The sequence below is a fragment of the Hemicordylus capensis genome, chromosome 2, assembly GCF_027244095.1.
Source record: "Hemicordylus capensis ecotype Gifberg chromosome 2, rHemCap1.1.pri, whole genome shotgun sequence".
In the NCBI taxonomy this organism is placed as follows: Eukaryota; Metazoa; Chordata; class Lepidosauria; order Squamata; family Cordylidae; genus Hemicordylus; species Hemicordylus capensis.
The window spans coordinates 214,704,672-214,721,991 of NC_069658.1; the positions used below are offsets into that span (position 1 = coordinate 214,704,672).

The following is a 17,320-nucleotide window of genomic DNA, read 5'->3' on the forward strand; positions in this document are numbered from 1 at the left end:
AATCAGCACAGATTTGAGAATCTCTGCCTGAAGCAATTTTATACTGCTACCCACTGTTCAGGGTTGTGTGTCAAAAGGTGAGTTATAAATGGAGATAATACTACTTAATCTTGCCCTCTTGAAAACCTTCAGGATGGCCAAGTTGCAAGGTGAAACTTCTAAATAGTGGAAAGAGCCTGGGAGAACTTCTTATCTAGCTCTTTTCCTCTGCAGGCTAGTATATAAGTAAAGGAATATGATGCTATTGCATAAAGATGCTGCTAGAGTTGGTTTGTGAGGAAGGTCAGGGGAGGGGCCCAAGAAAAGCTTGCTCAAGTTGTGGAAAACTCTGGAGGAGGGGCAACATAATAGGAAAATCTTTGGAGCCCAAGTTAGTTACTGGAGCCCCAAGCCACTTGATCTCCAATGTTTGCTTTGGCAGGAGCTGTCCCTCCCAGCACCTGATGGCCCAGGAGGCTCAGTCAGGAGGCTTGTTTGATACTTCTCCCCACCCCTGGATTCTAGACCTTGGTGCTTCCTCTCAAGTAAGCTGAGATGCAGGCAGAGGGCTCTTAGCGCCATCCTCCCCAGTATGAGTAGCAGAGGATGTGCCAGAATTGTCGTCTTGTTTTATTTGTTGCTACCATGTGTTTTTTACCTGAAGGGTCTATAGAGTGATTACTTAGAGCAGTGTCAAATAGAAGAGCAGCTAAGAGATAGTATTGCTACAGCATTATGCACTTTGGCTGCTCAGTCTCTTGGGAGAGCGAAGGCTCAAGCAAATGGCTCAAGATGCCCTGGAGAAGAAAGAGACTTTTGCCTCTGTCTGCTTATCTGGGTCAGTTGACAGGCAGAGCCAGTATTTCAGACTCTTCAGCCCTCTGCTTAAATTGGAATAAAATCCCCATTAAAGATAACTGGATTGCTGACCAGGACTTCTAAGTATGTCCTTCACTTTTTGCTCCTCAGGGTATCTGAACTGCATATCTAGGTGGGCAGTAGGAAGCAGGAAAAAAAGGCTAGAAAAGTGCTCCTTTGAGGAGTCAGGAATCACAATTTTGGATTCTTGGGAATAAGCCTGCAAAGAGGGATGCAATGCCTCGTAATCTGGCATCAGAAGCTCCTTTAGGAGCCATCTAAGCTTGGCACCTTTAGCAGAGTTGGGTAGTGTTGTGTTCTGTTCCCCTTCTTCTACCAACATTGTATGATCAGAGTAAACTGCAGTGACACTATGCAAGTACAGAGCTGAAGCATGGGGTTCAGAATTATTCTTAATTTTTTATTTAGTACATTTATATACCACCCCATACAAAAAAGTCCCTGGACAGTTCACAATAAGCAAGATAGCTTCTCTGCAAGAAGCAAGATAGCCTTGAGAAAAAGGTGTGGGCCTTATGACTTATCTTGGAAACTGAACAAGGGCTCTTGGTGGCAGAGACTTTAGGGCTCTGCATAGCTCCTTGCCCTCCCTATCCTTAGAATAAATTAAAAGCAAAATAGAACTTAGGATTCTGCACTCAAAATCCCACAGTTCATAGAGCATGGCATGTAGCCGGAGAGGTTTCCCAGGTTCCAGGCTTCATCCTTTTCTTTCTCTTCTCTCCTCAACCCTCCTAACCTGCATATGCTTCTTGCAGTTACCTTACTGATGTGGACCGTATTGCCACCCCCGGATACCTCCCAACCCAGCAAGACGTTCTGCGGGTCAGAGTTCCTACAACTGGGATCATAGAGTACCCCTTCGACCTAGAGAACATTATCTTCAGGTAACTTCCATCGCTTTAATGATTGCATGTATTTAAATGCTTCTTTTCACACACTCAGGAGTGACCTGCATAGAAGCATAAAATAAAAATACTGTTCCCCTCTTGGGTACGTACACATGTGCCACTGACCAAATTTTCCTTTTTCATGTTGCCCCCCCCCCCCCCACACCTTTTCCTAACCAGTTGGGGTGGGGGAGAGATGGAGGGTTGTACAGTCAGCAGAAGCAAGGGGCAGTTACTTTTCTAGACTGCTAAATGTGGGAGGTACGTTGCATGTAAAGAGATTCTCCCCTATGGTGGGGGCAAGGCGGGACGGAGCTGTAATATATCTTGAATGTAGCTGCCTTGAGTGCAAGTTCAGTGCAGAAGGGCAAAGTCTAAATCATCAAACTGAACATGGGGAAATATGGTATGTTGTGGATGAAGCTAGTCTAAGCCCTTCTTGACATTCTGGTTCTCCCAGCTGCATGGAGTGTTAATCATGAGAGAGCATTCAAGTAAGCAACCTCCTCTCCTGCAGTGGTATAGTTCAGAAGTATTACCCTTTTGTTCTGCTTTGTTGTAGAAACTGGTCCCAAGTAACTGCTTTGTAGAGCAAGCCTGGGCAGGCTTAAACTTCCGGGAGCTGCTCTTCTACTTTTTTCCTTTGGCCCGAGCCGTGGGAGTTACCACCAGAAAATAGTAGCCTATGGAAGTAGAACCAGTCGCAGAATAGTGGCTTGGGGCAGAGGAACCTGTTGCATAACGGTAGCTTTGTAAATAGAAGGGATTTTAACATCCTAACCCTTGAGTTCCAGGAGAATGTTGCTGCAGGACAGAAGGGGAGCAAAAGAGGCTGCTTTGTGGCAGAAGAACTGGAGAGAAATTAATGGAAGAGAAAGTAAAAGCAGCCCTGGGCACCCAGAGAGAGATTAAAAGTGGTGTGGCCACGCCTGCACTCGGCCAGCCCATCTGATTTGCAGTATCTCCCTCCCAGGTGAGGGAGGCAGAAGCTAGACCCAAAGCCTGGAGAGCTACTTCAGATCAGCCTGGGAGCTGTCAGTGGCTCCTCAACTGCCTAATGCCCACCCCTGTTGCAAGGCACATCAGTGCAGCAGCCCTTAAAGTGCTTGGATTGGTTCATAAGCACAAGTGAGGCAGTGTCTCTGGAAAACGGGCACTTCTTGGTCCACTTCAGGAGTGTTACCTATGTAGCTGGCATGTCCCACACTGGTCTTTGCAGTTGTCCTTGCAGAGCAGGAGACTAAAGCAGGCTGACCCTCCCCTGGTATTTTGTAGGGTTTGGATAAAATACCAGGGAGCCTGAGGCCCTTGCAGGTGCCTTCCAACATGACCTCCACAATTTGGGTGCCAGTGCAGCTTCTATTCCTTCCTTTGCTTCACTGGTAACCTTTAAAGGGGCGGGGGGGCTGGCAATGCAGCTCCCTACCATGCTGGTGTAGGCCCTTCCAGGAGCTATGCTGTCAGTACTTTATAATGCACCTCTCTATGAAGAGCAAATGAAATGTAGCTTTGATGTTGTGCTCTTGGGTCATCTTCTTCCCCACCCTATCAAGAGAGAGAGGTAAAGCATATTATTGATTGAATGTGAATGGTCAAGGTCTTCCTTGTTTTGTCCCTTCAGAATGGTGGATGTTGGGGGTCAGAGGTCAGAGCGGAGGAAATGGATACACTGCTTTGAAAATGTCACCTCCATCATGTTCTTAGTAGCCCTTAGCGAATATGACCAAGTTCTGGTGGAGTCTGATAATGAGGTAAGCAAGGTGCAGGTCATGGGGAACAGCATTCTGCATGTCTGGACCGGCTGCAGTCCAAAGCCTAGCTAGCACCCTTGCCTAGAATTGGCCCACAGTCTGCTTCTCCCTGATCATCTAATGCTTTGACCACTGCCAATTGAGAGGGCCAGTCTGAGCTGCAGAATTTTTGTTGGCCCTGAGCAGTTTTGCCAAGAATAGTAGAGGCTCCCAGCACTCAACCGAAGAATATGGCAGCTGCACCTTGCAGCACGAGAAGAGAGGATGTTCTGGAGGAGACCTGTATCATTTGGCAAACCGTGTCTCCAGCCAAAAATGGCACATGAAGTGGTGCATTGCTTCTGACATGGCAGGCATCCTTTCAGTTCATGCTGGGATGGGCATCTCAAAGGTCTCTATGGCAACCTTTCATTTTGTGCTGGGAGAAGCATTTTGTTCCCCTCCTGTGTGGGGAGGGGCATGGGTCATGAGGCTGAGGGCCGAAGGTGGACAGTGGGCCTTCAAGGTGACCATTTATGCCCTCAAGGAAAGACAAGATTCATGTTTTGAAGCCAAGAAGGACCCAAAGTAAGCAGAAGTCCAATTTCCTGATGTTGATGTCTCTGCATAATGTCAGCTGTGTGTTGTTGCCCTGGGTCTTGTGGGGCAGGGCATTTGTTTAATAGCATCCTGAGGTCCATCAACCAGAACCATCTGTGTTGTGGCCATTCAGTGGGGTGGAGTAGAGCCAGATTCAAAACAGGAGGATGGGCAAAACTAGTTATCTGTCCCATGAGTACTGGGATGACCTGCTCATACAAATCTACATGTGGGTGACTGCAGATGAAAGATTCTAACAGCCTAATTTTGAGAGCAGGAGGGAAGGGCCTCTTTGTAGCTGCTGTTAAACAGCTGGGTTTTGGAAACCTTTGACAATCTACTGCAGATCATCCAGTGTTATATCTTCTTGACCATCTTTCTCCTAACTAGTTGTCCTGCTGAATTGTCTCCCCCCTCCCCCAAACACATATACTCTTTTAAAAGTCTTTATTGGCTGCCTTACTGGCATCCTTAGCTGGGAATGTTGGTTTGAAAGCCAGACTCCTAGAAAAAAATGGGAAACTTTAATACATGGAAGCGGGGGTGAGTGGGAAGATTGCATAACTTCCTTCCTTCTCTACATTATATATGGGGGGGGGAGATTGTGCTGCACCATTGTAGAAACAAGCCATGGGCAATTTTTTTCATATTTCTATACCACATGATATAGACATCTCTAGGCAGTGACAAATATGAAAATAGAAAACAGTAAAAATCCATAAAACAGATAAAAACCATCTCAGTAAGTATAAACATCAAAAATTAAACTTCAGTTGAATGTCTTGGAAAACAGGAACATCCGGAGGGTCTTCCTAAAAACAAGCAGAGAAGGAGATGCTCTTATAGGCGACAGGGTTCATGACCCTTAAGGTGGTCTCTTAAGTACCATGGACCCAAGAAATTGAGGGCTTTATAGGTAATAACCAGCACTTTGTGTATTGTTCGGAAACATATCAGTAGCCAGTGCAATTACTTCAAAATCGGTGTTATATGGTCCCTACAGGTTGACCTGGAGACCAGTCTGGCTGCTGCATTCTATACTAGTTGTATTTTCCAGATGATGTACAAATGCAGCCCCACAAAGAGTGCATTACAGTGGTCAAGCCTAGCGGTTACTAGCAAATAGCATATGTGAGCATATACAGTGGTCAAGCCTAGAGATTACTAGTTGCTCAGGGCTATTTAGGGTGCTGCCAGTGACTTCAGCCCCCCAGAAGCATGCAGGAGAGAGAAGAGGAGGAACAACATCTGCTAAAGGCAGACCCCAGGGTGAGGGACTGGGTGCCTGCCTGTCTGCTTCTGCCCCCGCCCCTGCCCCTGTTTGCTATCTGCCCCCCCAGACTGGCTGCTAAACTGTGGTGAGGCTTTGCAGGACTGGAGCCCAGGGGGTGACTTGGCAGTTTCCTGAATCCCATCTGCCTAGAGCTAGCTACTCAGGGCTATTTAGGGTGCTGCCAGTGGCAACGGGCCTACCACCGGCTGGATCACCACTGAAGGGGTGACACCAAAGGGGGTCGCCCCTTTGGGGGACAATGAGGGCGAGGGCCAGGCCTCCTGGCTTAAGTGTGCACTTGCGGGTGGGCATTTAACAGAGTGGCTTCTGTTTTTAATTGATACTTGGGTGAGATTGTTTTATGTGTCTAGGTTTGGCTGGAGATGGGGAAACACGGCGTGTCCCCTGATTATCAGGTGGCAATTCCCATAGTGGTGGGGAACAAGTAATGCTGGCAGGTCATTACAGGGGAAGGGGAATCAGAAACCTAGTAGCTGTTTACCCTGCCAGCTGCCCTGCCAGCTCTTTGACCTTGGGGAGTAGTGCCAACCACCCTTGGAACCTCACCTTGCTCCTTGGTAATGACAGGTTGCTCCAGAACAAATCAGAAACCATTCATGATCTGATTCTGGATGAAGGAGCCGACCTGGTTGGGGGAGGCTGGTGGCCTGGTCTGGTCCCAACTTCTGCCTTCAGGGTACTCTGTTGAGGAGCAGGTGAGGGACCAGGGGCGGGGAGGTAGAGTGGCTGTTCTCTATAAGAATAACATCTCCCTTAGCAGGATCCCTGTTGAAGTGCCGGATCATATCAAATGTGTGTACCTAAGTTTGGGGACCAGGGATAGATTGGATTTCTGCTGCTCAACAGAGTCCCTAACTGAGCTGACGGACTTGGTCTCAGGCTTGGTATTGGAGTCTCCTGGGCATGGTGCTGGGGGACTTCAGTGTTCATTTCAGGACTAATTTGTCCGGGGCAGCTCAGGAGTTCATAGCTGCCATGACAACTATGGGCCAATCCCAAGTGGTCTTGGGACCAACGCACATTGAGGGTCACACATTTGATTTGGCCTTTCATTCTGATCAGGGTGGTCTTCCATGGGTGGGGACTCCTGAGATTTCCCCATTGTCATGGATGGACCACCATCTGGTTAAGGTTGGGCTCACAGTCACTTCCCACCTTTGCAGGGCTGAAGGGCCTATTAGGATGGTCCGCCTGAGAAGATTATTGGATCCAAGAGGATTCCAAGAAGCCTTGGAGGGATTTAGTGTTGGCTCTGCCGGCGATCCTTTGGTGCTCTGATGGAGAACTGAAATAGCAAACACATCGGGGCAGTAGACATGATTGCTCCTAAGTGTCGTCTCCGACCTGCTGCAAAATTGGCCCCTTGGTATATGGAAGAACTGCGGGGGTTGAAGCAGCAAGGTAGACGACTGGAGCGCAAGCGGCAAAAGACTCGACTCGAATCTGAAAGATTACAACATAGAGCACATTTAAAGATCTATGCTTAGGCAAAATATGTATGACAAAGAAGCTATTTTTTTCTGCCCGTATTTTGTTCGCAAGTTCACGTCTGGCGGAGTAATTCAGGGTTGTGAGAGGACTAGTATGTGCCCCTCCTCCCTTGAATCAGAATCTGGAACCATCGATTACCCGCTGTGATGTGTTTAGTGAATTCTTTCTGGAAAACTCATATTCGAGCTGACTTAGACTCAATCTCCTGTTACTTCAGTGTCTGATGTGGAGGTATCCAGTGACTCCCCTTGTGTGGTTAGGTTGGATCAATTCCAGTTTGTGACTCTTGAGGACGTGGACAAGCTGTCTGGACTGGTACGGCCTACCACTTGTTCTCTTGACTCTTGCCCAACATGGCTTATAGTATCTGGCAGGGGGGTAGTTGTGGAAAAGGCCTGGTAGAGATCATAAACACTTCTCTGAGGTAGGGCAGGATGCCTCCTTGTCTTAAGGAGGCAATTATTAGACCACTTCTGAAGAAGCCTGCCTTGGATCCCTCAGAGTTGAGTAATTACAGGCCTGTCTACAATCTTCCGTTGCTGGCAAGGTAATTGAGAGGGTGGTGGCCTCCCAGCTCCAGGCAGTCTTGGAAGAAACCGATTATCTAGACCCATTTCAGACTGGCTTTCGGTTGGGCTATGGGGTAGAGACTGCCTTGGTCAGCCTGATGGACAATCTCCAATTGGGAATTGACAGAGGAAGTGTAACTCTGTAGGTCCTTTTGGACCTCTCGGCGGCTTTCCATACTATCAACAATAGTATCCTTCTGGAGCATCTAGGGGGTTGGGAGAGGGGGGCATTGCTTTGCAGTGGTTCCCCTCCTACCTTTTGGGCAGGTTCCAGATGATGTCCCTTGGAGACTGTTCTACAAAATCTGAATTCGTGTATGGTGTCCCTCAGGGCTCCATATTGTCTCGATGTTGTTTAACATCTACATGAAACCGCTGGGAGAGATCATCAGGAGATTTGGTGCAGGGTGCTATCAGTATGCTGATGACACCCACATCTATTTTTCCATGTTAGCATCATCGGGAAAGGGCATAACCTCCCTAAATGCCTGCCTGGAGGCGGTGATGGGCTGGATGAGGGATAACAAACAGGCTGAATCCAGATAAGACAGAGATACTCATTGTGCAGGGTTGGAACTTTGGAGACAATTTTGATCTGACAGTTCTGAATGGGGTCACACTCCCCCAGAAGGACCCTCAAAGGCAGGATGCTTCTGAGTACCAGTTGCAGGGGAATAACAGCAGGAGATAGGGCTTGCCCTCAACTCCTGCCTGTAGGCTTCCAGCGGCATCTGGTGGGCCACTGTATGAAACAGGAGGCTGGACTAGATAGGCCTTGGGCCTGATCCAGTAGGGCTGTTCTTATAGGGTGTGCTTCTGGATCCAAACCTTTCCCTGGTATCCCAGGTTGAGGCAGTGTCCAGAGGTGCCTTCTGTCAGTTTCAGCTGATACACCAGCTCCGTCCGTTTCCTGAGATAAATTACCTCAGAACAGTGGTACATATTCTGGTAACCTCCAGACTGGATTACTGCAATGAGCTCTATGTGGGGCTGCCTTTGTATGTAGTGCAGAAACTACAGCTTTTACAGCTGGTCCAGAATGCAGTAGCCAGGTTGGTCTCTGGGTCATCTCGGGAGAGACTTTATTACTCCTGTACTGAAAGAGTTACACTGGTTGCTGATAAGTTTCCGGACAAAACAGAAGGTGCTGGTTATTACCTGTAAAGTCCTAAACAGCTTGGGCCCTGGGTATTTAGGAGAACATCTTCTTCATCATGATCCCAATTGTCCATTGAGATTTTCAGAAGAGGTCTGTCTGCAGTTGTCACTGGATCATCTGGAGGCTAGTCAAGGACAGCCTTCTCTGCTGCTGCCCCAAAGTTTTGGAATGCATTCCCTATTGAAATAAGAGCCTCCCCGTCTCTGATAACTCTTAAACTTTATTTTTATTTTTATTTTGATTGATTGATTGGATTTCTATACCACCCTTCCAAAAATGGCTCAGGGTGGTTCACACAGAGAAATAACAAAAAAATAAGATAAACAAAATGGATCCCTGTCCCCAAAGGGCTCACAATCTAAAAAGAAACAGAAGATAGACACCAGCAACAATCACTGGAAGTACTGTGCTGGGTGTGGATAGTTTAAAGACTCATCTGTTCACCCAGGCTTTTAATTAAATACTGTTTTAAAACATTGTTTAAAAGTTTTTAAATTGTTCCAATGTTTTAATTTTTGTAGTCATTTATTGTGTTAGCTAATGTGTTAATTTTTTGTGTTTTGTTCTGTTGTAAGCTGCCCAAAGACCTAAGTTTTGGGCAGTATAACAGTATGTTATATAAAAAATTAATAAATATGTAACACTGTTTTAAGGTCATTTACCTCCAGAAATGACATATCTGGCGTATCAGCTGAAGCTGATTGGGGGGTATAGTTGAAAATGTGCCATTTTGAAGGCCGTTTGGCACTATTTAAGTACCCAGGCATTGCCAGTAACCACAGTGAGCAGGTCTCTCTCTTCCTGGTAGTGATAATCAGTGTGTTTGGTCCTGGTTTACCAGGACACTTCAGTTTTGTGTAGATGCAACCTTATGTAGAAGGAGGACAATTAGGGTTTGTTTGTTGGCCTGTTGCATCCATGAGGTCTAAAAACCTTGTTTCTTCTGACAGAACCGGATGGAAGAGAGCAAAGCCCTCTTTCGGACCATAATCACGTATCCCTGGTTCCAGAACTCCTCCGTCATCCTTTTCCTCAACAAGAAAGACCTGTTGGAAGACAAGATAATGTATTCTCACCTTGTGGATTATTTTCCAGAGTTTGATGGTAAGAAGTTTCTTTCTTGGAGCAGGGAGAGCTATTTCTAACTATTCCAGCAGTGCTCAGACAGCTGAGGGGCTTGCCAGCCCTTACTACTAGTCCCCCAACTAGAAACCCAAGACTGAATGTTCTGCCATTATCAAGGTGGGGGGCAGGTAGTGGGAAACATTTCTATTTTTTAAAAGTGTCCCTCAAAACCATAAGGAGTTGGCAGGTAGAAGACTAGCCCTCATTGGGTAGAGGGACTGTGGATTGTGGGGGCTGCTGATTTATAAAGCACTTAGATGTTTCTAGTCATGCATAAGCTAAAAATTGTCCCCGCTCACTGAATTACAATCTAATGGACACAGAACAAGAGGAAAGAGGGAGAACAAGCCAGTTCAGATACTTTTAAATATATAGATTTTTAATAAATAAATAAATTTGAATGAATGAGTTGCATAGAGACTAGATGGAATGCGCCTTGAGGGGAAACCGCTGGGAGGGATGGCGCCAAGTGGAATAGGCACTGCTGTCTCCCTCTGCTGCAATCAGGTGGAAATAAACTGCTTAGATCAGAGTAGTTCAGCCAGTGACATTTGACTTCTCAGCCCCCCTAAACCAATCAATGCCAGAGAACGTAAGAACATCCCTGCTGCATCAGGCCCAAGGCCTATCTAGCCCAGCATCCTGTTTCACACAGTGGTCCACCAGATGCCTCTGGGGAGCCCACAGGCAGGAGTTGAGGGCATGCCCTCTCCTGTTGTTGCTCCCCTACTGGTATCTAGAGCAGGGATTCTCAACATGTGGGTCCCCAGGTGTAATTGGACTTCAACTCCCATAATTCCCAACCAAAGGCCGCTGGGGCTGGGGAGTAGGGGAGTTGAAGTCCAATAACATCTGGGGACCCACACATTGAGAAACCCTGATCTAGAGGCATCTTGCCTCATAGGCTGGAGGTGGCCTATAGCCCTCATAGTAGTAGCCATTGATAGACTTATCCTCCATGAATTTATCTAAGTTCCTCTTAAAGCCATCCAGGTTGTCGGCTGTTACCATATCTTGTGGCAGAGAATTCCATGTGTTGTGTGAATTTTTTTTCCTTCTGTCAGTCCTAAATTTATGGCCATGAGTTTCATGGAATGACACCTGGTTCTAGTGTTATGCAAGAGGGAGAAAAAATTCTCTCTCTCCACACCATGCATAATCTTATCGACCTCATGTCATCTCTCAGTTGTCTTTTCCCCCATACTAAAATGCCCCAGGTGTTATAGCCTTGCCTTTTAAGGAAGGTGCTCTAGGCCCCAACCATCTTGGTTGCTCTCTTCTGTACCTTATCCAGTTCTCTGTCCTTTCTGAGGTTATTTTCAGTCCCCTTCCTAATGGTACCAGGCATTTGGGCTTTTTCACAGCTGTCGCATATTGTGTTGACACTTCCAGTGAGCTGTCCACCACAACCTGGTCAGTCCCTGACAGCTCAGACCCCATCAGCATATATGTGAAGTTGGGGTTTTTTGCCCCAGTATGCATCACTTTACACTTGCGAACATTGAACTGCATCTGCCCTTTTGTTGCCCACTCCTCCATTTGGAGAGATCCTTTTTGAGCTCCTCGCAATCTGTCTTGCTGCATGGCCACTGTATATTCCCCACGGTAATGGGTAGGTACTTGTACTCAGAGTGGGACTAGCTGCTGGTAGGATTTCCCTGATGGGAAGATAGTGGCTGTCTGTCAGTTGGTTCAGACAAGCTAGTTTTAGACAGTGTCTTCCCCTTAAGAGCTAGCTACCCTGCTGCTTAGTTGAAATCTCCTTATTGTAACCCTGGTTCTCCTTTTTTTTCTCCCCCACCCCCCACCCTCTGGTCTGTTGCAGGCCCCCAAAGAGACGCACAGGCAGCCCGGGAATTCATCCTCAAGATGTTTGTGGATCTAAATCCCGACAGCGACAAAATTATCTACTCTCACTTCACGTGTGCCACAGATACGGAAAACATCCGGTTTGTCTTTGCTGCCGTCAAGGACACCATCTTGCAGCTCAACTTGAAGGAATATAACCTAGTCTGACCTTGATTTACCTACCCTGTTCCCCACCCTACCCCCTCCCTAGATCTCCTCGGGAGACCTTTTGTCGTGAAGAAAGTAAGACGAGAGAACCCCATGAATTTAAAAAAAATGTACAGGAAAAACTATCTTAACTTTTAATGATGTAATGATTGCAAATTGTCTGATCTGTGGAGTGGCGAGTTCTTTTGCTCACTGTTATCTTGGAGTCTCATGTCTGCCCCACAGAACCGCTGATTTTTAAACGAATTTGCTTTTATTTCTCAGTTTAACAGGGGACACGTTTTGTTTCATTCTCTCTCTCTGGCACCTTGTTAATTTCCTGCTTTCTTGCCAACAGTCAAGGCGGCTTCCTCTCACAGGTCGTTACGTTGCGTTAGCCAGTTCTTACTTTCCCTTTCTGTTCTGGTGGTATATCAGTCCCAGGCTTTCCAGCTCAGATCATGAACTCGCTTGACTATGGGAGGGTGGAATGTTACTAGCTTCTCCACTTTGTGCCATAGGATTCCTCTGGTGTAACTTGTTCACCATGACACCTTTCTTCCCCTAGGCCCCTTGGCGCATCCTCTGCCAAAAGGATAGCTCCAGGGTGCACCGAGATGAGATGATACCTTGGAAGGAGCAAATGCTCTCCCAACAGTAGCACAAATCAAGCCATCCATTTCCCCCTCTGTTCTTTGTACCATTTTAGTCTAGATTCTTTTTTGTCCTTTATCAATTATGAAAGTTATATGAAGACTGTGATTTTTTTTAAATTATTATTCTATACATAGTTTGCTATACATGCTGTATTTTTGTTCATAGACTACAAACCAAGCAATAGCTATCGAGCCTGGGGGAAGTGCCTGATGTTTTTTCTAATTGTTAGAGTAAGCTCACTTTAGGGAAATCTTCATCCAGTGTGAGATGTAAAGGCATCACAGGGGGGTGGTGGTGGTGGTGGTGGTGGTGAAGCCCAAATTTTGGATTGGAGGAAAAGTCTGAGGATCCAGCATTTATTATTATTTTGGGTAAAAACCTCTCACCCACCTGTGGTGATTCTTCAAAACGGAGCAAACAGTGGTTGAATCTGTGCATTTTAGAGTGTGTGGAGTCTTCACATGGAAAAGCTTTAGGAAGGGGTCAAAGGCTCTGACTCCTAGCAGATGCACTTGGGGCCATCCTGTGTAAACTGCAGCTGTTCTTCTTCCTCCCGCTTGTGAAACTTTGGAAGGCTTTGTTCTGCCGGAAACATTTGTATGGATATTTTACCTTGGAGGTCACCACATGTGTTTTTATGGGAGCAGCATACACCAAGCCAAAGCCAGAACCAGCAGTGCAGTATTGAAGGAGAACGCAGCTGCCCTGGCAGTTGACATCACAGTGCGCAGATCGAAGGTTCCAGTTCTGGATTCCTGGTGCCAAATGTGTTCCTGCGAAACCTCCTTGAAGCCAAAGTAGGAGACAGTGCCAAAAACCCCTTGCTCGTCTGGGAGAATTATTGCCACAGGGCAAAGCAAATGGTGCAGGAGGGAAGGGCAGGCTCTTGAACCAGAAGTGCAGACAACACTAATGTGACTTTAGGGTCACAAATTTTCCAGATGCGACAGAGTACAGCTTGAGACTCTTTAAAGAGAAAAAGGTCAGTTGCCACCACATGGGCTGCCGAAGGGAGTGTCAAATGCTTTTTCTCTCGCGTAGAACAACACTAAGTGGACTTCCTTGCACAAGACTTCATGGGATCTCTTCTCTTCTCCGATGGGTCTTGGTCTTTTAACACTAACAAATCTTGATTACACGTGGAAACTGGCATTCCAGATGGGGTGGGCTTGGATAGGGGTGCTGCCTCCAGGTCGGAGGGGACTGCTCCATGCCACAGAACACAACAGCAGACAGTGAGCACAAAGTGTTGCGTTTAAAGGGATTCCTGGGTACAGTTGCACATCCAGCAACATGGGAGTGACAAGTTCTTTTTAAAAAAACTGGGAGACCAAGAAGGAGGAGAAATCCCCATCCCAAAGTTGATGGAGCTGAGGGTAGGGCAGTGGCTGCTTTCGTAGAATTACCAACATTCCTGATTTATGTCTAAATGTTCTTGGGGACTGTGAGGGAGGGGGCTTCCCGCTGGGGTCAGGATGGCTTTTGCATCAATCTTGTGTCCTTGCCAAAAACAAAATCCACTTACTGTTCTGCAAGAAATGTTCTGTTCTTCATGTGCCAATGCCTGGAGTACCTTATCATTCAAATCCCTCCTTTGTTTTTTATCTGCAGCGTCCACTGCAGGCATTGGACCTGTAGCCATGAGATTGAGAAGCGTGAAAGTCAGCTTCTCAGATGTCTTTTGGATTTCTCTTCTCCCCCCCCCCCATTTTTTTTGGTGGACCTCCCTTCCTGAATCAGGTTTGGCACCTTGGATCTGTCAAATCTCCTTTCTTGCTGAACAGGCTGTTGGTCCACGCAGAGGGAGAGTTTTCGAGTAACTGTCAATGCCAGTGGTGGCTTTGGCAGAGGGGGGCACTTAAAGTGTCGTGTGGGGGCTGTGCTAGTCCAGTGAGCACTTTCCAGCAACTTCCACCGCCTGCATGTGAAGCATTCGTTTGTGGACCAGCTTTTTGGGTGGGCAACTGCTTGCAATGAATGTGCCAAACCCACCAAGGCCACCCCTTTCCTGTTTCTCCCGAGAGAAGCTGCTCAAAAGTTCCAAATGTGCCAGAAGTGAGGATGCAGAATATTGAGATGATGCATATGTGTGGAAGAACTAGAGTTGAGATGAAGGAGCAATCTGTTGACCAAGTTGTGTTCACAGTGCACTTTAGCAAAGAGAGAGAGAGAAATCCTACTGAAGACACAGTAACCTGTTCTCAAACCTTATTGTCTGCAGGAAGAGGATTGTAAACGCATCATTCCATTTCCTTGGAGAAGTTTGAAATGATTGGCTGTACAGCGAGCAACTGCCCCTCCCCTTTTGGCCATGTCTTCCCTTTCCCGGGAATCGAATTATTCGGTCTGTCGTTGCCTTCAATTGTGTGTCTTTTGTGTGTGTGTGTGTGTGTGCGCGTGTGTATGTGTTCCCCCATCATACATTTTATTACTACTTTAAAAACATGTGCTGTTGGCGTGCACACTGGCCATTAATTGTATTGCGCTTCACAGAAAAGCGAAGGTTGGTTGAGTCCAACAGAGGTTAAAGTCTATAATTCAGTACTCTCTCTGTGTGTGCGTGTGTGTCTTTTTTTTAAGCGTTATGATTTGTGCCAATGCCCTGTTCTTTCTTTAGTACCAGAGACTCTTTTACAAAGTACCAGTGTGGTGGAAGATTATTTGGTTATACTTGTGTATTATAAGAGATCCTGATTTAAAAAAAACAAAACATTTAAACATTATCCTATTTAAAGAAGGAAGGAAAACTACTATATAAAAATGCTGTTTTTAAACCTTTTTGTCATTTTGAAATTGCATGTGGTGTTATGCGTGTGGGTGGGGGGGAGGTCTGGGAGGGGGAGGGGATTCCGAATTATGTGGCCCGGGATACATTTTGCCCATGTACTTGTCTCTCTCCAGTCCATGAGGCAGAAATGGGGGTTCTCGGGACACTTCAGTTCTCTCGTCTGCTGGGTGCTGGGCCCTCGTTGTTAGAAGTACCTGATGGAAATCGATTTTCATATCTTTCTCCTGAAATAAATTGTTTGAAATTGGAATAAAATTTGTTCCTTTAGAAAAACAACTACCAAAAAAAAAAAAATCTTTGCTCATTTGTTCTTGCAGTTTGAACTTTGGTACAATCTATGTTGCTAATGCTGAAGTAGTCCTTGAAGGACTTTAGACGTTTCAATGATAAGCCTGGAAACAGGCCCACAAGTTATTGGGGAGGGGCTCAACATACTTAACATGCAGAAGGTCCCAGGTTCAATTCCTGGTGTCTCAAGAGGCACAAATCTTTGGTAGGCAGGACTGGCAAAAAACCCTCTGCCTGGGATCCTGGTGAGCTTCCAGTTGGAATGGATGCCTGGGCTGAATCGGTGAAGGCAGGAGTTCTCAAACTTGGGTCCCCAAATGTGGACTACGGTGGCCTTTGGCCATTATGACTGGCATCATGGGAGCTGTAGTTCAACGTCTGTGGACCCAAGCTTCAGAGCCCCTGGGCTAAGGCTCTGAACAAGTAGAAGGCAGTCTTGTGTCTTCATTGTTAACATCCACAGCTCCAGGGTTAGAGCACATGCTCTTTATGAAGACGATGCCAGGTTCAATGCCTGCACCTCAGTGAAATGGGTGTTTTAGTAGGCGATGAGAGAGTTCTTTACCCAAGTTCGTTTTTAATTGGAGTAGAAGATGGGCTTAGTGGGCCAAGGATCTGGTTTTTTGTTATGAGGCAGCATCATGTGTTCATACAGATTGGTATGTACAGAAGGACAGAAGATTCAACAGCCTGAGATGGAAGAAATCAACACTTTTTGTTGAAAAATCAGAAGGTTGATGCCAACGTGCTTGCAATAGGCACATGATCAACAAGACTACTTGTGTAAATGCAGAAAGAAGAAAGCAATCATTTATGCACAAGTTTTATCAACTTGGCAATTAGAAGATATGGAGGCTTCTTTCTAAAGGAAAAGGGTAATGGATTCATGGTTAAGACACTTCAGACAAAATAAAAGACCAATTGGATTTCAAAATGATCCCTCATGGTGGCTAGATTAATTTGACAGAGTGAAAGTTTTCACCCCACCCTTGTTGCAAGGATAAAATTGCACTATTTCTTCCCAGCATCCTCTGCAAATGTAGAGTTGACGGTTGTCCCAATGTGGCAGGAGTATGCACATGTGTGTGCTTGTGCTCACGGACTGATCATAAGCAAAACAAGTTTGGAGGTGGAGTATTCCCTTCTGTTGAAAAGCCCACCAATTTTACTTGAATTTGGGGCATGGAGGCGACATGCTGCATTGATGGGCAACTGGCAAAGCAGATGCTAGGTCCCAACTTACAGATCTATTTGTGAGGAGACAGTGTCTTGGAGGAGCTGGTGCAGGTATTGCACACATATTAGGTGGGCCTGATCTACAGTTCTCTTATCTTGATTGTGATGAAGGGAGGGAGGTGAGGTAGCTCAGATCTACTGGTAGAACTCTTAATAGTATCAGGCTTCCCCCCCACCCCCATCAAATTAGATTGCTAAAACACTGAGGAGCAATCGGGAATGGGTTTTCGTGTGGAAGGACTGAGAGTTCAGTTTTGGTGTGCTCAGAGGCACTCAGTTCTCTAATGCTCTTGTTCAGTTCAGAGGCACTCTTACCCCTGGGCTTTGGGGCTGAAGTCCAGGGCCTCCACAGCCCCTGGGGGCCCCCAAATCCTCTTTAGTCTGCCCCCGGTGGTGTGGTCACCCAGCTGACCATTATGGTGCTTAATTTGCAAGGGAGGGGAGGCCTCCAGAGGTCTTTAGGTCCAGGCTCCAAAATTACTTAGCTTACCTCTGGCTCAGTTTAGTTTGCATAGTTTTGAACTCACCATTTTGCTGGCATATTCTCATAATCATATCTAATCCAATTAACCAAAAAATGGTTCCAGTTTGTATTCTCCTCAATTCTAAATCTACAGCCAGCCCTCTGAGCTATCATTTT

At 46.4% G+C, this 17,320-nt stretch overlaps 1 protein-coding gene across 1 annotated transcript in view; it reads left to right on the plus strand.

Moving 5' to 3' along the window:
• The window catches only part of GNA11 (G protein subunit alpha 11), a 44,550-nt gene extending 29,118 nt beyond the window's left edge, over positions 1-15,432 (plus strand). Inside the window, exons 4-7 of the mRNA XM_053294420.1 lie at positions 1,617-1,745; positions 3,370-3,499; positions 9,542-9,695; positions 11,542-15,432. Of these exons, the coding sequence (XP_053150395.1) occupies positions 1,617-1,745; positions 3,370-3,499; positions 9,542-9,695; positions 11,542-11,732 (604 nt within the window). The 3' untranslated portion in view covers positions 11,733-15,432. The remainder of the gene's footprint in view (positions 1-1,616; positions 1,746-3,369; positions 3,500-9,541; positions 9,696-11,541) is intronic.
• Positions 15,433-17,320: the final 1,888 nt, after the last annotated feature.